Genomic DNA, 23,057 nt, shown 5'->3' on the forward strand with positions numbered 1-23,057 from the left:
AGTGGTCTGTGGTGGTCCCTAGTGGTTGTTGAAGAGGTGTCTCTTAATATCGTTTCCCTGAACTCTCTGTTTTTTTTCGTATATGGCCTTGTCTTGGCTCATTACTCTGTAAAGTTTCTCAGCTTTCTTAAGGTTAAGTAATTAAGTGTTGGTTTCTCTGCCCTCCCCGGGATGGACCCATCACAGTGGCAAGAATTATGTCCTTGGGTGCATTGTTGTCTGAGGCCCCTTACAGCAGTTACCACCAACTTGCAGGCATCAGCTACAGGGATCAGTTCTGCTTTACTGCTAATGAGCCTGTAGAAGATGATTTCAGGACAGAGGCAAAGCTTTTTGACAAAAGAGTGAAAAAAGAAGCCCTGATCTTTATATTAAATGTTCTAGTGAAGTTTCTTTACAGAAAATAAACAAGGCTCCAATATCTTCGTGTTGCAGTGAGATGCAAACACCTGGTTAGACCTGGGTTAACATTATTTCTTAGAAATTTGAGATACAAATAGAAAAAGCAGTTAATGCACATGGCAGTATCTGATACACCCATTAGCGTAAAAGCCAGCAGAGGAAGTCTCTAAGAGCTGTTCTGGAGTTTCAGAAGGCAGGCATTCTTTAGTGCAGCACTGGATGCACAGGGGATCGTTCCACCTAACGTGCACACACTAAAAAAGTGCATCCTTTATATACCTTAAAGACATGAATATTCACACATTTTCCAAGAAGTCTCCACCTTTCTGCTTATCTATTACATTTACATAATGCTGGCGTTGCAAAACTACACTACGCATGTGTGGGGGTCTCAGGTGGTTGTCAGTGGTCGTTTGGGGAGTTAGCCCCCTACTCCCTTTTCCCTTTTATGGTCACCAGTCTTTTGAGGACAATTTCTTCTCCTTGGATGTTTCCCAACTCTGTTGTCCAGCCAAGCTGTTCTTTCTTATCCTCCTTGTTTGAGTATTTCTGCCAGGATGTATCTATTCTCAAGGTTAGGATATCTTCTCCATACATTTTAATCACTCAGGCCTTGTTAAATACAAAGTTAAACATTGTTTGGTAAAAGAATTTCTTAGTATTTCCCCCTTTGAGACTTCCAGGTATGCACCACTGGGTACAATCTGACCACATAAGGTATAATGGAATGCTTCTCTTATCACTAATTGTGACAGGCCTCCACTTGCAGGCATCACACCTAACAGTTATACTGCATTGAGACTACGGTTACACTCAGCCAAAGGACGAGAGACAGAATTTAATCTGTATTTAGTAATAATACACCTTAAAAGCAAACCTGCTAGGTTAACAGTAGCTCCAAGGAAAGGGAGAGGAGCTCAGACCAGAGTGCACATGAACTCCAGAAAAGAAACTGTAACCCAAATTCTGCTCCTGTAAACATCCAAACCAAAATAATTCTGGAAAGTTAGTCCGTGGCTTCCTGTTTTATGGAAGTGAACGGATGTGCTGATACGTTTTCCAGAAAACCAGCACAGAAAGGCAAGCGAGCAGTGTGCTGTGTTCCCCAAACTGAGATTACAGCTACATTGCCCACGTTGCACAGCTTTCCTTGGTTCTGAGAGCTGCTCGAGACACTTCCACCATGGTTGAATTTCTGGACATATGCACACAAAAAATACAAATTACTGGTTTTGTGCCCTCTAGCCCCTGCATCTGTGCAATAAATTGCAATAATCCCCCAGTTTCATTTGCACAGCATGTCAAGGCAGGTAAGAGCCATGACCAGCACAGCCATGTCACCCACTGTTGTACTACCAGGAACCACTGCTCGCTCAAATAGAGCTCTCCTTACCCAGAAGGCTACCAGATGCTGTTACCTTATTCCATGGGGAATGACCATATAGGAACCAACATCTACTTATCAGCACTCTTCACCTGTCATGTTCTATCACTTGGCATTAGAAATCAACTCTTATCAATAGAAGATCAGAATATGCAGTGGATGTGGCCAGGGACACAGCAGAGGGAAATGGAAGCAAGGAAGATGCACTACCAATAAAAAAAAAAAAAATTGCCTAGAAACTCCACTCACCTGCACACACCATTTCTGATAGGAAAAAGAATACAAACCATTAATCAAGGACTTGCAACTCATCTACTATTAAAAAATGGGAGCATCTTCTAAGGAAGAATAGTCTAGATGTTAAAAGGTTTGCACCAAGGAAACCTTACACTACTTAATACTCAGAAGAAAACACCCACAACAATCAGGAATTCAGGTTCTGTTTCACAGGAACATTACAGAAATCTGCGTCCCTGCTTGAATAAATATTTTTGAATAGGATAGAGAAATGCTTCTTCACCTAGATATAAAAAGTCCTCCTATGGAACAAAAGAGAAAATGAAGTATTCCTCTGAGTCCTTCCTTAAGGAAGGACTTTTATATATATTTATGTTACTTATATATTATAAATATATAAATATAAATACATATATTATAAATCTATATTATTACTTATATATATTTGTTACTTATATATTCTAAAGTCTATATAGTAGTCTTATAGCATCGTGCTCAACATTTTATTTTGCTTCCTTCGTGCCCACCCAACCTCACCACTCAACCTCTGGACTTTCCTACCTGACACATGTGTCTCTTGTTCTTGTCTCAGTTATGCCTGTGCCTCTCCTGAAGAGGCAAGATTTTAACTAAAAAGCATACATAGGAAACCAAGAAACAAGCAAATGTTTTTAATATTTACTCAAAAGTGGTTTAAAACAATAGCTTAATTTATTAACCTTTGGATACATAATCTAATTTCAGTATTAAAACAAATTCCTGAAGGTGATAACTTCTCTTCCTGGAACAGTTACAAAAATGTAGTTATTTGTTCAAAATAAACAACCGCTTTAAAACAGCAGTCCTTTGTTGAAGGCATAAAAGAATAACTTTCCATTGTGTATTGTAAACAATAATTAGATGCCAAAGAGAATTTTGAGGTCAGCCAGAGTGAGCTTAGTGAAGGCCTCCCCTTGGCCTGACAGCACCTGCTGGGCGAGAACTTTCTTCCTCCTCTGGAGTTGTACGATCTTTTCTTCTACTGTTCCTTCACAGACAAACCTAAAGAAAAAACCCCAAAGCCACATCATCTCAACTGCTAGGAAAAAGTGGCAGCATTATATAAGCTCTTCCCCAGTACATTTCCAAAGACTTGTCTCCATTAAAAATTAACAGCCTGTTACGTGACTGACAAAATACACCTGTGCACAGAAAACAGCTGTTCTCATATTTGAAATGTTACAATATCTGGATAAGTCTGATGCACTTTAGGCCTCAACTTTGGTTATCTGAAGCAATAGTAATTCTGTGACAAAATCCTGTAATGATTGTTTGCCAGCTGATGGCACCTATTATACCAAAAGCCTCATACACAAAATAGTATTTTAGATTCCAGTTTCTTTGAATTTGCTGTGCATTTACAATAACTAAGCTAGCCTTTTAGTACCTAAAATTACAGATGCTTTTTGTAAAAGCCAACTTTGCCATTTACTAGAAGTACTCTATATGTTTATGTTAACGATATTAGAAAGGCCCAAGCTAAGGGAGCACAGTGAAAAATCTCCACTCAATAAGGGAAGATAAATAGTTTGGTGCCTGAATTGTTCTCAGGAATGAACAGGACATTCCCACTAAACCACAGGTTGAAAAACAACAAACCACTGCTAGCTATCAGGACAGCAACATGCAGGCAAGTGCCACATACAAACGTTTTCATGTGGTCTCTATCTCGGTGCCCAAACCCCAATCCCACTGTCAGACCTTGTACCTAGCTTGAAGTGAAGAAACAAGCCTCAGACCAAGGCCTGGTCTCATCAACTAAAGCCAGACAGTACATGGGTAGCAACAGCCTCATTTACTGCTAAGGAAAATCCTGACCTGTGTATCACAACATCCTTCTGCTGCCCCACTCGGTAAATGCGGTCACATGCCTGCTCCTCAAGAGCAGGATTCCTGCAAGGTTAAAAAAAAAAAAAAAAAAGCTTAAGGGCTTATGTTCAGGAATAGTTGAAATATCAAAACCTCTGTGCTTGCCTCATCTGCCTGCCTCTAGAGCATCCTGGTTTTTTCCTCTGTAGAACTAAAACTGCTCCCAGGTTACCTTAGGTTTACTAGCTTGATGGCAAATACTCGCCCTGACTGTAGTTCCCTTGGTAGAAGTATGCTACAACTCCACACAAAGTCAGCTGTGGGAGTCAGACCACTGTTCCACGCAGCCCCATATTTCTGGCCAACAGTTAGTACTCAGAGAAAGCTGAGTAGCTGGTGAGGAAAGAGGAGAGCGAAGCAGGAAGGCAAACTCCGTTGAAAGAGGCCTTCACTCAAGAATATTTACATAAGAAATGGTTTCGTTTGACACATGGTTACAGGGAATACTTGTTGGTGTAACTTCCATATTGTAGAACCATCTCCTTACTGCTGCTACTCAGCAGCTGGTTTTGTACTGAAGCACATCAGTTTGCTTTCTAAGTTCCCATGAGCAACATTGAGTTAAAAATACAGTGATTCTGAGTGATGAGAGACAACATAAATATTGGGAGCTCATAAGCACTATTTTCACAGCCCTGTAACTCCCCAAGGTACACTAGCTATGCCCAATTACTGACTATGCTCAACACAATTGATTTGTTCCAAGACAAATTACCTGCAGGCATTACTGTACCATTTTTGTTACTGAAAGAAATTAAGCCAGGAAATGCCAAGGGCCCTTTTCTGTATCCTTTTGTGATACAGACTGCATACTTGCTTCTTTGGATTGCTGTTCCCCTCCTCTTTTTTTTTTTTTTTTTTTTTTTTACCCCTACACAGAACTGTATTTCATGGCAGTGAGCACTGGACTGACAAATCAGTGTTTTGGAAGAAAGCTGCAGTAAAAACACTTTTCCACAACTAATTACTAGGCCTTAGTCTCAGCTAAACACTTCCCGCCTAACCCAGTTGTATCAGACATCACACTACACGTGGGGAGAAAGCCAGCAGCGTGCCCTACATATATCCTCCAAGATGGAACTTTTGTTTCTCTTTACCAGTGCATGTCAAGGAGAAAGAGATGGTTTCCTCCAGTCAAGTTTAGACCAATGCCTCCAGCCAGCAACGAGACCAACATTACCTTGAAAGGCCAAAAGAGAGTTAATGAGCCTGTTTCCAGAAAATTAATGCTTCATATACTTCACATACTAATTTGAACTAAAAGATCTGCTTATCATATTTATATTACATGTGTATTTTTATTATGTATTTGGGAGCTTGCCAGATGTTACCTGATGAAGCCTGGACACGGAAATTACAGCTCAGAGAGACCAGCCTACCATTCCATATATATCACCCTGATACATTTTTGCAGACTAGAGAAAGGACTCAGCAGTTCAGACCCTCTCCATGTCCCACTCAAGTGACCAGCCTCTCCAATGACAGCCTGTTGCCAACAGTGGGACCAATCAGCACCAGCTCTGAATTAACAATAATGATTAAACACAGGCAACTGGACTGAAATGGCCTGCTACTTCTTTCACTTTGTTTCCACATAACCTAGTATTTCAAAAAAAGATGAGTAGCTGGGGAGGAAGAGGGATATAGCAGATGGTCAATTTAGAGATTTCTTGTACAGCAGGAAAAGGAATTAAGGACAGAGACACCTGCTATGTATTTTTGTTATGCAATTTCATGATATGGTAACTTAAAACCCCAATCTTGTTTGAGGCATCAGCTATTCATATAGCTGGCAGAAATCTTCCTTTAAATTCAAAGTGAGAAGGAGAAATATCTATTTTGTTGATAGCAACTTGTTCAAGAAATCCAACAAAGAAAACAGGCTAATGCACCGCATTCTCCCCTTCCAGTCACAGATCCATCCTCAGAGGAGACAGCCTGTCCTGCCTCAATCACAGGAACAGTGTCCAGATGAAAGTGTAATCACTAACAACAATTAATTTGGATTCAGATGTCTTTAGTCACCTGGCAAGTTTCCTTCCCTTGGCCAAAACTTCAGACTAGAAGCTATTTTCAAGAAGAGCCAACTCACTGTAGTTCATCAGTATTGAAAGACATACACCTCCCTCCCTGCAAACCCCAATAACTCAAAAGTGAAAAAAAGTCACATGAAGTCACCTTACTTTGGGTGCGTGCAAAACTATGACTTCTCTCACCCCAATCTTCCTGGTTTTATACCAGGGTGAGATATGCTTTTGTTAATCTTGGCCTCATTCACAGACTGAGCTGCCATCCTCTCAAAAAGATTTATCTGGTAAAAAGTATCTGATGTGTTGGAAAACAACAATAAAGTCTTACAGGCTCCTTGGCAGGCAAGTGATCTACAGAAAGAAACATCTTCCAATGCAGAAGCATGAGCTGGACCTGCTCCAAGTAGAGCTAACTGGCCCCACATCACGCTGTGCCAAAACCATCTTTGAACACACTGAAGATTTGGACAACCTTTGACCTAGCTTTGGAGTCAGATGATCTCAGTACAGAAGGTTAACATCAAAAGGAGCTTTTTAGCAGCTGCTCTGCCCATTATAAGATGTACATTTGTTTTTACAGCTACCTCTCTCCCTGCTGACCTCGGTACCTAGAGGCCCAAAATGAAAGTGGTGCCTGTAAATGGAATCATGCAGGCAGCTATCACAGCTGCTGTGTAGTAGCTGTTTCCCTGGCCCGACTGCATACCTGAGGCCCTTTGGGATTGTTATTGAACTCTTCTACCACATCCATTCTCTGTTTGGGGTTGACAGATCCATCCACCGTTGCATACTTCAGCCCTAGTCGCTGGAGGTGCACAGCCACAACTTTCAACATACTCGTCCACTGAGAGACAACAACACTGGAGAGAAATGAGAGTTTAGAACAAGTTCTGTGGGTGCTGTGACAGTTTGGTTATTGCAGTGTCTCACCCAAGAGGAGACAGTGATTCAGGCACTCTTCCCCACTGCAAACTGGAGCCAAGTCTCCTCCCAGTTAAGAAACAGATTCACCTGTAGCTGTAGTGGTAGAACCTGCTGCGGCAGGCTAATACCCAAAAAACTTGAGACAAATTAAGTCTATAACTTTTACCTCTATTTTTGTATTTTACATTGCCACCTACCAATCACAATTCTGCAAAATGAATCAATAGCAACACCAAACTTGGATTCCTCTGGGCCTCTCACTCCCCAAGATTTTTGGATTAAGCAGTTTGGGAGGCAATAATCTGATAGTTTTTTGGTAGGGAACAAAAGTAATGTTGGTGTTCCCATTCTCTCGGTGGGAATGCTTTTTGGAAAAAAAGCTTTCTACATACAGTGCAATTCTGGAGTTGGCCAAGAACAGGACTTCCCTTTCCAAGCCACCCCAACATAGTACAGGTGCAAGTGCTTTGCAGCCACACACCTCTAAGTGCATTCTACATTGTTTAACAAAAACAAGCAGAAAACCCTTTAACACTGCAGTCTGGTGCAGAGCAAAGCCAGACAGAACTTGCACAGTGAGAGCTGCAGGACTTCAGCAACAGTTAAGTCCTCCAATCAATGCCTGCCTTTATCTCAAACAGGTTCAGTTTTAACCACTACTTTATTCCCCCACTTTTTTTGAGCGATGGGGTGGGTTGCAGAGCTGAGGGCAAATATTTCTCAGCACAATCAAATTATTCCCAATTCTGGTTTTGGAGAAGAGTCCTCCTGGGCCTCAAGGCCTGAGACTCCTCACACATTCCCTTATGTTTACACTTATCTACATCTTAAACTACTCTCTTTAGTCTCGTCTCCCCACCCCACCCCCCCCAAATCCACTTTCAACTACTGCAGTACTGCTGCCATTTTCCCATACCAGGAGTTTTGTATTCAATTCTTTCAAACTATTTCTGCTGCTGTCAAGAGACATGCTTCTCAATCACTATGACTAAAGGACAGGACATGCTTACTAACCTTTTCTGAGACTCTGAGTGACTCTGAATAGTTTTCAGTTCAGCCAAGAGGTGAGCTATCTGCAGGGGGGGAAAAAAAAAAGTTAGTCTGCCTGCTGTCACAACCCAGCTCATGCTTGGCTATTCTTCATTAAAATAGGAAGTGATCAAAATAACTCAACTGGAATTTCTTCCCTGCTCAGACTTTCAAGGTATTTTAATAGTCATTAGTAAGAACACTCTCACCAGGGAAAACAGGGTTAAGAAATCAAATCATACAAGCACGTTTTATAGATTTCAACCTCCCTGTGAGAAGCCAAGTTATTGCCAACCTCTCCTCTTGCTGCCATCCCATTTTTTTCTAGCTCTTCACAAGCACCATGCTCTCACACATGCACGCCTTTCTAAACTTTTGTAAATCCAGTGCTCAAAATGTTCACTGACAGTTTTTCAGCACAGACTCTCACAGCTTTTTTTAGAAGTAGTCATCAACACCTGATAAATTGAAGCCTTCCCAGAAGGGGTTCAGCAGGCTATCGATCTACTCACCTGATTTAATCTAAATTGCCAATTTAACCTGATCCGCAATTACCAAGGTGTGACAATTCATTAACAATTGAAAAGGCAAAGTGCTGAAATCCAAGCTTCTCAGGGAAGGTAAGAAAGCCACAGCCAGCATACCTTGGTGCTCTCCTTGGTGATTTCAAAGATATCTGTTTTAAAAGCTGTGCCATTGAGGTAGACTGTTGACTTGGAATCAGGAGTCTGGAGCTCAGACAGAGTCAAAGCACCAAGTTGTTCCTCAATGGAGAGGGAAAGGCCTTCACTGTTCAAGTTAACTTGGTCCAGAGCCTGTGGGAAAGCAAGCAATATAATAAGGGATCACAGTCAAACCTGAGATCAAATTCAGTCCCGATCCACAGTCTGCAGGATGCCTGCTGAGGACAGTGGGTTCGAAGGAAGCTATGCAATATGAAGACAGAACAATTAAGAAACACTAGACCAACAGTCCCTTTGGCCCCTTATTCTCCCCCAAAAAGGGGCAGCACAGGGAAAGCACGTGAGCTCAGCCATTTTCTGTGGTCCAGTCTCCTCAGATTCCTCCTCCCATAGCATTTAACAATTGCAGGATTGAAGATGTTAGAAGATAAATCCCTGTCTGTTGCCTTCATATCTGGACTCATTCTACAGCTGCTTTATACGACAGAGTGAAGAACTTCTGGAAGATTAGTCTACTTCTTGCAAGGCAACTTCAGTCAAGGCACTTAGAGCTCTCCAACGCACAAGTCTGAAACAGGCTACACTTGTGGACTTGTGCACTTTTCAAGACTAGATTAAGATCAAGACTATTTGTCACTAAAATTCTATTTTTTAATTTTTTTCTTAATCTGAGTAAAAGTATTTCCAGAGACACAGCTGCCCACATAGGTGATGCTGGGGAACTCTTTAGTAGGAAGTATGCCCATGTAAAACCTCTTGGGCACAAAAAACACAAAGTCTTACAAAGGGCTCAGTTCATACACCCATAGCTAAGAGATACAAGGGTGTTAACTTACACAAAAACACTTAAAAATCCCCACAAAAACACCCACACCACTACATTACAATGCAATTACCACTTTCAGTAAGGAGAGATGGCAGCAGCACTGACGGAGCCTCAACAGCATGGACAAGACATGGACAGTACTTGAGACCTGGGAGGCACTTTGGGAGCCTGCTAGAAATTCCTTTTGACTGACCCCAAACTCTTGTGCAACTACTAAGGAAGGAAGACAAAACATCAGGAGCTCTTGGAGGCATTTCCAAGCACTGCCCAGACACCTCCAGCAAGAGTTTCATCAATAAGAGACAAGAATCAACAGGCAAGCAAATACCCGATTTAACATAGGAACCCATCAAACCCCACTTAAAAAAAGACAACACAAATCAGAGTACCACATACCTTATACTGACATCTCTTCTCTGAGCCATTAGACCTTTATTTCAGAAGGGAATTTTAGACCCTGGGAGGTTAAGAGATTTGCCCAGCACTACGACAGTGAGAACAGACTTTTGGAATACTATGGTAGGATTCTTCCTGACATGAGGGGAGCATTTTCCAAAGAATTTCTAAGTCCTGACCCCACGTTGGCCAGGTCTGTTCCCCCTCCTTAACTGTGCACTTAAGAGTCACTTCTGCAAACGTTTTCAGGGGAGGGTGTGCTCAAACCTTTCTCAAATGGGTTACCACCAGTGTAGTCTCTGCCTTCATTCTTCTGCTCTTGTCTCTTTAGGTAGGACTGCAGGGTTGACCTGGAAAACAAGACCAAGACTGTGTGATTTACAGCAGGAAAAAGGTCAAGAGGGACCCAAGCTTAAGAAACAAGCTGACGACGCATTAAGGTAAGGGAGGCTTCATTAATCAGTCAGTCACCAAATGACCACAAAACACCCCAGTTTTGTTTAATATATCAAAACCAAGATCCATTTTGGAAAACACAAGAGGAAGCAAGTCTGCTTATTGGAATACCTTGAGTACAACAGGAGCCAGGGCCTAACGGATAACATTCTTCATAACAAAAGGACATCTTTAAATGTATATTTAAAGGAAGGAAGATTCTTTACAGCAACACTGCTGAAAGAGACCTTAGGAGAACACAAAGTGACACTGGCTTGCATTACAGCCATCTGGAGAGGCAGGGTAATTTCCAATTGTATAAATAATCACAGGGCAAAGAAGATAAATTCTGTCCTTTACAGATGCTGGCACATCATCATTTAAAAACTAGTGTGGCAATTCCAAGTCTTTGGAATCTTGAAAGTGAGATTAAGTGTAAGGCTAGAATACAAAGCTCATACAAAGCATGAACATATGGGAGAAAAGAAATCAATCTGTTTCAACTATTACCAGAACAAGCAATGTATTTTCAAACATGCTTGACAGATAGTCAGGAATTTGTCCAAAAGCTCTTCTCATCTAAAGTAGATTTCTCTTTCTGATTTTTCATACCGGTAAGAAACAAACCCACAAATTACCCTATCTATCCATATTCATACCTGGATCTTGCAAAGAGCACATTGTACACAGACTGTTCCTCTGCTGAAAGTTTTAACTGATGCAACTGCGTGCTACGCTGGGGCAGAGATACCTGAAATAAAAATACACAGGATCAGATGGATATAGTGCAAAAATCTTATACAGCAAACACCAGCGTTCCAAGATTTGACACAGTATTTAAGTCTCAGAAGATAGCTGTTTTTTCATCAAAGTTATTTGTATTAATGCAACCATGACGCAACATGGATACTCACAGAACTCCAAGTAGCCTGGGTAACGCTCAAGATAAAAAGCTTTATTCCAAATCATCTGATAACAGAAGGTATGAGCAACTACGTATGGACTGCCACATAACTACCATGGAGGGATTCATTTATTACATTGCAAAAGTAGCTTCTCAGTTCAGAATCAGACAGTACACCAAAACTACACCTTTGAAAGGCTTACAGACACACCAGTGACCTAATACTCAGTTTACTAACGGACTATTTGTAAGAGTAATGTAGAAAGCCAATGCCCCAGCACACACCAGATCCATTTGACATGCAGCATCTTTGATTCTCAGAGATCTAGGCTAGCTCAGAGACCCAGACTAGCTTTCCACTAAGCGGATGTCTACTTGCAATTACTTGACATATACGTCTCTGCATGTGATTTATATCTAAAAGGTTTGATTATTCTGTAAATTTCTGCTTTCTAGATAAGCAATCAAGGCATCCCACAGGCATTCGCTTCTCTTGCTCAAGAGACTGCAGTAGACAGGAAAACCTACCCATTAACAAATCTATGCATGTAAATAACCATCCGTCTGCTGCAAGGAAAAGAACAGAAAGATTGCCCAGTTGTGGAGGGTGAAGTTCTTACCAAGGGCTTGCCAGTGGAATCCAGCTGGTCCTTAGTTCTGCGTAATAAGAGGCTCCTGGTTAAGAGGCTTAGCCTCTCTCCTCCCTTCTTTGTGTTGTTATCTACCTGGTACTTCCACACTTTGTATTCATCAAAAGGAGAGCAACGTAGAAACCTACGACAGGAAGGAAGGAGACTTCATACCAAGGGAAGAAGAGTTCTTCAGTTACTCTTGAGTGACCAGAGCCACATTCCTTGCTATCCAAACCGAACCATTTCCAAATGCTGTAACTGCTAGGAGCATTAAAACACTTCCAGTGTAACGGCATCGATAACTTGTTTGCTCAAACATCTGCCAATCACTAACACCGTGAAACCATCTTTCTGATTCTGTACCCATCACTTCCTCTTAGCTCAAGTCTCAGACATTGCCAGCAAATGAAGGACATCAAGATGCAGAGGCACTCACCAAAAAGTGTATTAATTTGTTACTTCAAAATCCCATACCTCTTACTCGAAAATTAATTTCAATTATCCAAAATTAATTTCAAATGCAAGTTCTCTCTGGTTCTCCAACACCCTTCACAATCCTTCCCCCCTCAGCAGTGAGGAGCACAGAGTTTAACCTGTTTATCATTTGTTTAGAGAAGTTTTCACCCTTTCCTTCAATGCCCTTGTAGCACAACACTCTTTAATCAGGTCCTCCCAGGCTGCCCTGGTAGGAACAAGGATTATTGCACAAAACGTCTGTTCATTAAAATTGGTTTTGTGGATATTCATCCTGGAGACATAGGAGATCCAAAGTAGTTTCTCCTTTGCCCTCTATGGAAGCAGAATAGTGCAATACATGCAACAGTAGACACAGGGTCGGCCTTGCACAATGCCTTAGCAATCCAGTGCCTGAAATGTTAATATAACTAGTCTCGCTACCCCACTTATCTTAGAAACCTCTCAAACTTAGAAACAACTTCAACACTTCATCAGCGAAGACTTCCTGGCATTGGATGCCTGCCCGTGTGTTCACGTGCAGCCAGCTCACCTCAGGAGAGAGTACATGTCCTGTAAGTTGTTCTGTATCGGCGTCCCGGTGACAGCCCATCTGGCACTGGCTCTCAGCTTGCACACAGCTATGGAGGTTTGAACCTTTGGGTTTTTAATATTGTGAGCTTCATCCAATATAACTCGAGCCCAAGCTACCCTGAGCAGCGGGGAACAGGGAGATGACCCTCTCTGAAAGAAAAAGCAGACAATTTATAACCCAGAGCAGTAATCTTGCTAGGCTCTCTAAAGAGCCACAAGCAAACATATTTTTCCAGCAAAAAGCCTTTTCCTGATGTTAGTTGGCAGTAATCTGAGCTCTTACTGTCATGGAAGAGATGCTGTCAAAACAATCATCTCTTTAAAGCTTCTGTGAAAGTTTGTAAGCTGAAGGATGTAACATGTTTGTCTGCTCTTAATAACAATTTCTAAGCTTTTGCTGTTTTTCTTGCTTTTAACATTTTATCACCTTTTTCTTCCCGAGAGGTGTTTCATATCAGTAAACTTTTGCTAGGCTGGGACCAAGGACTCATATAAAATTGCAGAGAGATCAGAATAATTACAGATGCCACCTTGATGCTTCAGGAAATTTGAAGGCCTGTTTGCTTTAAGAGCTACACCTAGATCAGCACACAGAGGTAGGAGACAACACTATCCACCAGCACGGCACTTCCTCTATACTGCGTAGCCAAGATCAGTTAGCATTCAGCAATCACTTTATTATTTTCATAGCCTAGCAAATGCACTGCTGTTTCTTCAAGAGTGCAGCATATAAACTGCCTCAGTCTCAGTCCAGGCTAAGCCAGAGCGAGACAGGTTTTGGGTAGTTTAAAGTGATGTCAGTGCTTCAAGCAGCAAAGAACATCATACAGGAGATTCTAGTGTTCCTTCAGTCTCACCTCAAAAGGAGGAATATGGGATTCATCATTACGCTCTTAAAATGACTTTGTAAGACATTTCAACTGTACTTAATATCGCGTTATCTATATTACTACAGAACAGATTTATTGTGAATATTTTTCCCCATTGTCTTTCTGCACTTCACAGCACTTTCACTCATCACTTTATTTTTATTGTGCGAACCCAACAGGGGACTTGTGGAAAAAACCAAACCCACTCAACCTGCTGCTCACTGTAGCATACGTAAGGTGCTACTTGAGTCAATAAACAAACCGTTAAGGCAATCCTCTGTCAACACTATGGCTTCTCACCCCCACATCATGGTCCTTGGCAGGGACTTCACCCTCCTCTTTGCTTGTGGGAACCTCCTTGGAGAGAAGGCTGAAGGTTGTGACGACAACGTCATATTCAGAGAGCCTGCATAAAGGGAAAGTAGTAATCAGCAGCAAGAACAAACAAGGAATTCATTTTGCCAGACAGACAAAATGCACGCTGAAGGTTTAAGAACAACACAGTTCTACAAGAGCTGAAATGCAGAGTTTTACAGAAAATGGGGCTTCATAGCAGTCAGACAGGAAGGACACATTGTCCCCATTTTATGGATGTTGGAAGTTGACACAGCAAGCTCAGGAAAACACTAAAAGCCAGTAGTACAGAATGCACGATACATGAGATGAACCCTACTAAGAATCTGGCACTTGGAGACACTGCTCAGCATGACCTAAAGTGGTTCAGAAAATTTTCTGATCTATACATACAGCTGATAAAAAAAATACAACCACAAAGCACAAGCATGGAAGAAACTGCCACTGACAATCTCTGCAAGCAAGACATGTTTTAGAGAATATACACCTTTTTTTTTTTGTTATCAGGAACAGCAATAGCCTGCACCTGAACCACTCAGCATGTGTACAGGCCATAAAGGTTTTGCTATATACACCTTGACAGCAGACATCAGCCTGACCTTCTGGATCCTTCACATTTCCAGTTCTTCCATCATTCTACAGCCAATAAATTTCAACTCAGATATACACAATCTCTTGCTAAGTAGTATTTTACTTTTCTTGGTGGTATTTATGGTTTAGCACTTACGCCTCTGCATGTCTATCTCTGTTGGGCCCATGGTACAAATAGACCCGGAGTTTGCCACAGCCCACACGTCTGTCAATCTCTTTCTTCCAGTGATGGATCAAGGATGCAGGACAAACGATTAAAGTGCCATGGGAAGGGATAACAGTGGAATCTGCAAGGGAAATATTGCGGGCAGGTTTCAATATCTTCACATTAGACTACAACAAAGGAATTTCAGAACAATTAAGAAGATTGGTTCACTTGTTCTGTGAGCACCGTCTGTGAAGTGGACATCTCTACACTGCATTCTTAGGGACTGTTAATTCTGGGTGGAAAAGACTCTACTTAACACTAATGCATCACTTCCTGTCCACTCAGAGTTACGCTACATATCTGTGCAACTGAAAGGTTAGAATTCAGGAACTAACCCTGATCTCTCCTGAGAATACAGTACCAAATAAATTCTTCTTTCCTGTTCTTGAAGATTGAAATGTTACCATTTTGAACCACACAGGAAAAAAAAAAAACACCACACAGTCAGTAAGCTTGGCAAGACAGGAAAAGTAGTCCAACGAGTTCCATGAGGATGGAGACAGTAACAAGTTGTAGACACAGAAACAATACTCTTTAAAACCCTTTGACATCCCCTATCTCTATGGACAAGATAAAAGTAATCTTATGGAGGGAGGGGAAAAAAAAAAAATCAGTCATAGGGAGGTAATAACTAATTTAAGACCTTATGCTATGAAAACTATGCATATGTTGGCACGTGTTGAAAAAACTATGAAAATTTTTTCAAAGCAGCATGTGCTGGCTTTAACTGCTTCAGGAAACTAATCAATAAAACAAATAAACCCCAAAACAGTGTGAAGTAATGAGTTGGGAAATCCTACATATCCAATAGAAGAACAAATCACACTGATCAAAAGGGCCTTGCAAGGGTGTGCAGTAAACATTAAGCCCAATGGAATTCTCCTACAGAAGGAAAGCGAGCACAAATAGAGCCTGTTGTTTTATGAGCCACTAACCTATAATGCTTTAGGCATTTCAAATAGCACTGCATCATAATGTATGTACTGTATGATGGAAACAATTCCCTACCATTTTTGGATAGCCATATTTCTGACTTTTCCTTTCTTTTCTCTGTCTTCAGCTGCTTCTGGGCCAGAATGAGAGCAATCATCGTTAGAGTCTTCCCCAAGCCCATGTCATCCGCTGGAAAAAAAGACACACAGAAGTTGTGACGACGTGCAGAAATGAGTTCCCTAGCTCAAATCTACACCGAGGTAAATACTGCAACAGAAATTGCCCTGGGAAACCCAGGAAATAAAAATACATGTATGACCATTTCAGGGTATGATTTAGTAATGGGTTAATAGCTGTAATCTGTCAAAGGGCACAGAAAAACAAGCTGCTTCAACATGCCTACAGAATAACTAGTTATTGGCCTCTAAGTTGTATGCCAAAGTTATGTTTCTGCCATAAATCTGCCCACAAAATCCACGTTCCTGTTATACTGCTTACCCAGAATTCCTCCACACGGCCTCTGACTCTCTCTCCAGAGCAGCCACGCGAGTGCCTGTTTTTGGTGCAGCAGTAGCGGAACCTGAGAGGGCAAGACAAGGGAGTTGAAGGAAACACCTTGCAAAGTTGAGACACTTCTGCTTCCTGTACCAAACTATCCAGTTGAACTGTCCTACTACAACCTTACTAAAAGGAGCTTGCCCACCTGTTCTTTTCCCACATGGACAGGGATACCCAAGATAAGCAAGACTGGAGGTCAGCAGCACCATAGATCAGTCTTGGTAATTAATGCTTTATGCACAAACCAACCTAGTGCCTCACAGTGCTCCCAGAGCGTGGAAAGGTGGCTTGTGCAGGTGGAAAACCCACCCAAGCCTCCCTTGTTCACAACAGGCATCGCTGTCGAGGAGAGGGATTGAGAACACTTGCCCTTTTCTCACCAAGTCTAAGACCCCTACAGATTCTTAAAAAGACAGGAAGAGGGACGACATACTAGCATCATAAAACATTAAATGACCTTCCCCAGCACTGAAAAGGTCCCAAGAGGGTCTGAGCGGTGACACAACATATATACATCAACACACCATCTTGTAGAGGCATGTGCCTTCCAATACCTCGCACATAACCTCAGCTCTGGGTTCTGCACCACCTGATAAAGAGCTGCTCTTTGGCAGATCAGAACAGACTACTCTGGAGCCCGCTGGGCTGCCTGAACTCCATCATCTGCAACACTTCTTTTAAAGACTACTTCTTATAGCTCACTGGGAGACCTAAGTGGGAGAAAAGAACAGTTCTCTGTCTGTTCCTCACTAGAAACCTGCCTCTGTTCTGCCAAGTCATGTACAAACAAATGGTTGTGGGTTGGTTGCTTTGTCCAAGACACTACTACTACATTCAAGCACTAAATATTTGGAAGACACCACAGCAAGAGGGTAGAACATCAGCACTGGCAATGTGAGGCAACTCTCATGGATTGAAAGTAATTAGAGCATCTTCCAGCAGGATGAAAACTGCAAGTACTTCAAAGTGTGAAAGGACAGGATGTTCTAGGGTATTACCACCCAGATGTTACACTTCATTCATCAGCGTGACATCCTCCACCCCTGCCAACTCACCTTCAATCCAGAGGGATCTTCAGCTGCTGTCTGCTCTGTTGGACAGGATTCTAGAGATTTGTGAAGATGATCAATAGCCTCACTTGTGGCTCTGTGTACCGCCCTGATTCGGTCTTCTGTCATTCGCCCTCCATATAGATTCTGCACACCAAAGTTCACTGGAAAGATAGAGCATTATGCATGAGACGTGTTTACAAAGCTAACTTTCCCAAGCAGATTTTTTCATCTCAGAGACTGATCTCAGTGGCTGCAGATGCCTGGGGGATAGTATGCAGCTCACAGTAACAAAAAAGGTTTAGTACTCATGTATATCCACAAGTTGCAGGATTATTTCAGAAATAGCCCTCACCAGTGTTCTCTTTAATGAAAAAAAGTCTTTCTGTACTTACTTCCAAAACTGTGGCTGTAATATTCACTGGAACCCAAAGTAGCAGCAGCAGCGGGGTGAGTGTGTGAGGCTGAAGAGGTGCTTGCTGTAGGATCCTGGAGTGGTAGCGGTGTTATCAACTTCGTACCACCGGGCCTGCCAAATGGGTTAGGCAAAGACTCCTCACGGCAGCCACTGCTTGTGCCACCCTCCCCTTAAGAAGAAGGGAATCGCAGGTTGAAAAGGCTGCACAATGGACCTCAGAGCTTGGCGTTACAGCCCAGAGAAGGGCCTTTGTTTTGCCCAGTAGTCCGCTTGCAAAATATTATTAAAGCAGTCACACGGATTTATCAGCAGCGTAGCAGGTTCCCATATCACCTAAGCTGCTGCAACTACTAACATACACACTCTTAGCTTGCTCCTACATGACAGGCAGTGCAGGTCAGGCCAAGCCTCAATGTGTGGTTGATACCAACACAGTGAACTCTGCAACTGTGATCAGATTAGTGCAAACACAATTCTGCACACTGTTCCCAGAGGATTTATTCCTTTTAAAGATGTATTTCTTGTCAATATTTTGGTCACAAAAACTATCAAAATATCCAAGAACTCGTGAGCTTTTCTCTCCTTCCTGGAAAGGTTTGCCTTGCTTAAAACCAGATATGGTGTAAAACATTGGGACTGCTTGTTGTGTGGCAGCCTGTGAGTTACTGCTTCCTTGCTAGAGATCTTCAGATCCAGAGTTGTCAAACTGGATCTTTTCATCAACACGACTGATATTATAACCACAAAGTAACTCTCCCGTTGAGGTGATCATACAGGTAACTCAACAAAATGCCTCTCTTCCATGGGCGATTAATACTAGTTAATAAAATTAGGAAATCGCTTTTCAGGAATGTCACACTGGAAGCTGCTTATCTTGTATCTGGTAACTGAAACAATCAGACACAGCAGCCAAAACATGCATAAGCAGCATGGTTCCCTACTGCAACACTTCACTGGCAACTTCTCAGAGACACACCTGCCCCAACCACATAGCCAAAGCTGGAAACAGAACTAGCCCAGGGTCCTAACCGTGGGAGGAAACTCTCTTGGGAAGCCACCACACTTCAGAGGAAACGTTTGAGTTGTTTCATTCATCCTCCCAGACACACACTTTGCAACTAGCTTTTCATCTTCAGCGAATCTCAACAGAAAAACTTACATAGACCACACGCCATATAAAAGTTAATGCTGTGCTTCCTCAATATTAACAACTATAGCAAGACAAACTGTTTTGCAAAGTTCTGGGGGGAAAAAAAAAAAAAAATTTAGCCCTACCTTTTTCAGTAGTATCTGCCATCGAAATGTCAAGAGCGCTGAGTGCAGCTTCCAAATCCTGCACTTGCTTTAATAACCGTTGCCCTTTATCTGGCAGCAGCTGAATGTTCACTGTAGCCAATGTACTCTGCAAAACAAAAAAGAATCCAAAACCTGAGTGTGCTTACTAAGCTCTCTGCCAACAATCAGGTCAGAAGTTTAAAAACACTAATCTTATGGCATAGTAATTTGTATTTTGATATTGTTCTACCATCTCCAAAAGCATTTAAGTGGCATTCGGTGTGATTAAACAGTTTTTTAGCAGAAAATAAACTAACCATTAGTGTATTTTAGAGGAGATGGAAGGATGCAGGACCTCCCCCTTTTTATGAAACAGGACAAACAGGTAGTCAAATGACTTGGACAATCTTATCCCTCAAAGTACCCAACGTTCAACCTACTTGTGTATTTCTTTCTATACTAGCAAGAATGACAGTTCTGACTGTTTATTTCAAGGTTCTGTTCTGAGCTCTAGGAAAACGGGGGGTTTTATAACAAAAACTATGGAACATAGTTATTGGCAATTCTTAGAAAAAGCAGATGGATAGTTTATTTCACCTTAGTGTGAGCTTTCATGGCTAGATCACTCTTCCTCCACAAGGCCAAGAAAGCCCACCAGAAACAGCCACGTTATTTAAAAAGGTTAAGCTGGCTATGCATCATTCCATCCTACACAAATTACTTTCTGGGTAAAAAAGAGAGACACCACCTCAGGTAGGTGAACACTGAGCACCCCCAAAATGCAGAAGGTTGTATTACCTTAGGGATAATTGTCTAATACGTGGCTTAAAACAACTAGCCTGTGCCTAGGCTGAATTCCTTCCCTTGCCCCATCTTCCTAAACCATCCAAATACTTTTGAGTTTCTGTTGTGAGGGGATACCATATTCTGATGTCTGTCACGAGTAAGCAAAGTCACCCTGAACACAAAACCACCAAAAAAAAAAAAAAAAGAATAACAGGTGCAGTAAATGACCTTCTTCTGCTTCAGCTGGACTACAAGATGGTTGTGAAGAGCTTTTGGGTCCTGGGGTCCTTCCATGTGATGCGATGCTGCAGCTCCTGGCAAAGATGTCCCCTGCACACTCTTTCCTGATTTTCCCAAAGGAATCTCTCTTGACTGCAAACGCTCAACTGAATTCTCAGGTTTACTTTTACCTGATGAGGGATAAATAAATCCTGCTTCATTACTGTCACTGCCAGAGATTTTGTCAGCAGGCTGTCCCAGCCCTGGCCTGACTTGTGCCTTGGGCAGCGCTGCCCCTGCCCCTCCCTTCGGGGCAGCACGTTGCAATGCTGATTGTGGTACTGCTGGGGAAACTGCATCTTCTTTAGACATCGCTTCCGTTTCTCCACTCTTCTGACCGGTGTATGCTTTCTCTCCGATTTCTTTATCCCCACAGCTTTTTAAGTTTTCCTCTCCGAGCCGCTCCTCCTCTGGAGGCTTGGTACTTGTACTTTGCTTTCCGAGACACAGCTCTGATCTCTCGTCTGGCTCTTTCTTCACACACTTGGAAGACTTCTTGGATTCCTTGCCACTATATTTCTCTTCCTCCCAAAGGGTGCTTTTCCCTTCCCAAGTCTCAGAAGGACCGAGTTTAGATTCAGACACTGTGCTCTCCTTATGTTCCAGATCATTCCTATTTTCTGTGGACTGTTTATTTTTAGTTTTCAGCCCTTCTAGAGGTTCTGTCTCTATGGAGGAATGAGAGGATGATTTCTCTTCTTTATGTGACACCAGCATGCCCTCTTTCTCTGTTTTTACTCCTTTTGCTTTAATTCCCTCTCCGCTTCCTTGCTTAATTTGTTTCCAGGACGATGGTTCACAATTCTTGTCTATCACTTTGAACGGATTTCTTTGGCTGCTGGGATTGAGGAGAGGCGCTGTGTTGGGCTGGGATTCTAGGGCTTTTGACACTTTGGTAGCTTTTGGATCCTGCAATATATACAAGTGTGTAAATGCTAATGTACAAATTATTAAAGCCTGCTAACTATATGCACATCCTGATCATCTCAAGCAAGACCTCATTCTCTATGAACACTATCTTTCCTATCATTTTAACAGGATCAGCATAAACATTCTACAACAAAACAAAACGGCTGATTTTCTGCTTTCTTTGCCATTCCCATTTCTTGGGGGAATCAAGTCCCAACAGCATCACCCTCAAGAAAAGAGATCAGACACGCACGCGGCTGTTGTGAGGGAAGATCAAACCCAAGTTTCTTTTAAGACTGGAGAACAGTGATTACCTCACACAATTTAGTAATAAGAGTCTCCTCTGGAGGACTGCAGGCTGACAGGCTTTTCAGCTAGAAAAAACAAACTCTCCCACCATATAGTCTCAGAGCTAATTACAGTATACAGAATGAAAAGTCATGCTGGAATAAGCTGATACTTTAATACAAATAGACCATTCATACCTGCCATGGGACACTTCCACACCATCTCTTCCCATTCGTCTTACTTTTAAGGCATCGGTAAAACAACCTACCAAAGAATAAAACCAGATTTGAACTGCAGGAACCAGTAAAGGAACTCTAAGTGTTCTTTAAAAAGTACTTTACACCAAAAACATCACAGACAAGTTCTCTTGATCTGCACTTTACATCCAGACTTCTGCATAGCAAAAGGCCATGAACACTGGCAACAAAGCTTTTTACAAAAGCACTGTTCTCTGGATAAAGATTCCTAGAGTTTTGGGTTGTTTGGTTTTTAATTTTAGCAGAAAAATAAGTAACTGCTCAGGGAAAAATACTGTCTATGTTCAGAGCCTCAGAAGCATCCTATGATTTCAAGGTGTAAGGAAACAGCTATTCTTGTAATTACACTGCACAGGCCACCTCATCTTTAAAGCATCTCAGGAACAGAATAACTTTGGATGTGATCTTTTTTTAAGGACTGCTGCAAGTACTTTATCAGAGTTAAAACTGGTGAATTCAATGCAGCCATCAGGAATCTTGGATGAACCCAATCACAGAGCCACGCTCAATTCTGTTAAAAACAAACATTATCTGATCACTTAAGTTTATACTATGGAATGTAATTCCTAATAAAAATAGCAAACATTTTGCAACATGCCAAGTGAATGCCTCAAGGCTGGGTGAGCCTTTTCAATTCCAGAAGAAAACTGCAAGTCAGCCACCATCAAACAATTCCAGATGTTCAAGTCTGTACAACAAACCTTCATTTCCACTTTGAGGAACTTACTGGTATTCATCTCTGTCCTGCTGCCGAACCAGGATTTGCAGCTCCACCACGCAGCCCTCATGGATCAAGCAGTGAGAAGCAGGAATACTGAAAAGAGGAAAGGGAAAGAGGAAGAATCAAACCAAGACAAGCTGCCCAGGGAACAGCAACGGCAAAAACAATTACTTGGGACAAAATAACTTGGAGAGTCTTCTCAAAGACTACGTGACTAAGACAATAAAAGTTGAGGACTGCCGACATAGCCCTGAACTTCCCTCACAACAGCCGCGTGCGTGTGTCCCCCCCGCCCCGCGCTCCCGGCCCAGCCGCCCGCAGGGGGGAGGCCGCCCCGCCCGCCCCTACTCACGGCGCCGGGAGGACGAAGCCGCAGGCTGGGCCCTGCGCTCCGCAGACGTAGAAGCTCTTCCCCTTGTTGGGGCCATCGCGGACGCCCGTCTTCAGGAGGCAGAGGGACCCTGCAGGGAGGAGACGGGAACGGGTCAGACCGGGGCCCCCACCCCCGGGACGCTCCCCCCCGCCCCCCCGGCTCCCCTCACCGTGCTCCGGGCACGGCACAGCCTCCATCGCCGGGCGGCCGCTGCCACGCCCACTCTTTAAACTAGCCAATCCGACCCAGCGCTGTCCGATCAGGGCGGGGCAAAGGGCGGTAGAGCCAATCGCCGTTGCGCTCTGAGGGCGCTGTTCCCCGCCCCCAGCTCCGCACAGGGCAGTTCCGGCGG

The 23,057-nt window shown here is 42.6% G+C and overlaps 1 protein-coding gene and 1 long non-coding RNA gene across 4 annotated transcripts in view; one reads left to right on the top strand and one right to left on the bottom strand.

Annotated features, from left to right (window-relative positions):
• Positions 1–16,053, top strand: part of LOC141935714 (uncharacterized) — a 19,449-nt gene extending 3,396 nt beyond the window's left edge. The window contains exons 2-3 of the long non-coding RNA XR_012626615.1: positions 10,151–10,259; positions 15,920–16,053. This is a non-coding gene — a long non-coding RNA (uncharacterized LOC141935714). The remainder of the gene's footprint in view (positions 1–10,150; positions 10,260–15,919) is intronic.
• TTF2 (transcription termination factor 2) lies at positions 2,681–22,919 on the bottom strand. 3 transcript variants are annotated; one of them, XM_074852166.1, is made up of 23 exons: positions 22,875–22,919; positions 22,685–22,793; positions 22,339–22,425; positions 21,552–21,618; positions 20,107–21,066; positions 19,093–19,219; positions 17,795–17,986; positions 17,406–17,563; positions 16,291–16,372; positions 15,868–15,981; positions 14,788–14,938; positions 14,007–14,112; positions 12,797–12,987; positions 11,779–11,932; positions 10,914–11,005; positions 10,087–10,169; positions 9,494–9,636; positions 8,559–8,729; positions 7,900–7,958; positions 6,668–6,821; positions 5,029–5,111; positions 3,881–3,955; positions 2,681–3,064 (listed from the first exon to the last, which is right to left on the bottom strand). In XM_074852166.1, exons 1-23 carry the CDS (start codon positions 22,900–22,902, stop codon positions 2,920–2,922), a joined length of 3,531 nt encoding a protein of 1,176 aa, XP_074708267.1. In that variant the 5' UTR covers positions 22,903–22,919; the 3' UTR covers positions 2,681–2,919. The 3 variants fall into 3 exon arrangements, 2 of the variants coding, with proteins under 2 accessions (XP_074708267.1, XP_074708262.1); XM_074852161.1 differs by having other exon boundaries at positions 22,685–22,902; XR_012626609.1 differs by lacking the exons at positions 2,681–3,064; positions 3,881–3,955; positions 5,029–5,111; ... (1 more) ...; positions 7,900–7,958; positions 8,559–8,729 and having other exon boundaries at positions 9,560–9,636; positions 9,820–10,169; positions 22,685–22,902.
• Positions 22,920–23,057: the final 138 nt, after the last annotated feature.

This window comes from Strix uralensis, chromosome 2 (genome assembly GCF_047716275.1).
Source record: "Strix uralensis isolate ZFMK-TIS-50842 chromosome 2, bStrUra1, whole genome shotgun sequence".
NCBI lineage: Eukaryota > Metazoa > Chordata > Aves > Strigiformes > Strigidae > Strix > Strix uralensis.

What these genes read in the sequence shown, in the direction of transcription:
- TTF2 (XM_074852161.1), bottom strand. Translation starts at nt 22,902, where the DNA reads ATGGAGGCTGTGCCGTGCCCGGAGCACGGTGAGGGGAGCCGGGGGGGC. An exon ending in ACAATCCCAAAGGGCCTCAG is followed by an intron (nt 5,112 to 6,667) that starts GTATGCAGTCGG and finishes TGGCCTTTCAAG; the next exon opens with GTAATGTTGGTCTCGTTGCT. An exon ending in AAGGATGTTGTGATACACAG is followed by an intron (nt 3,065 to 3,880) that starts GTCAGGATTTTC and finishes TTTTTTCTTTAG; the next exon opens with GTTTGTCTGTGAAGGAACAG.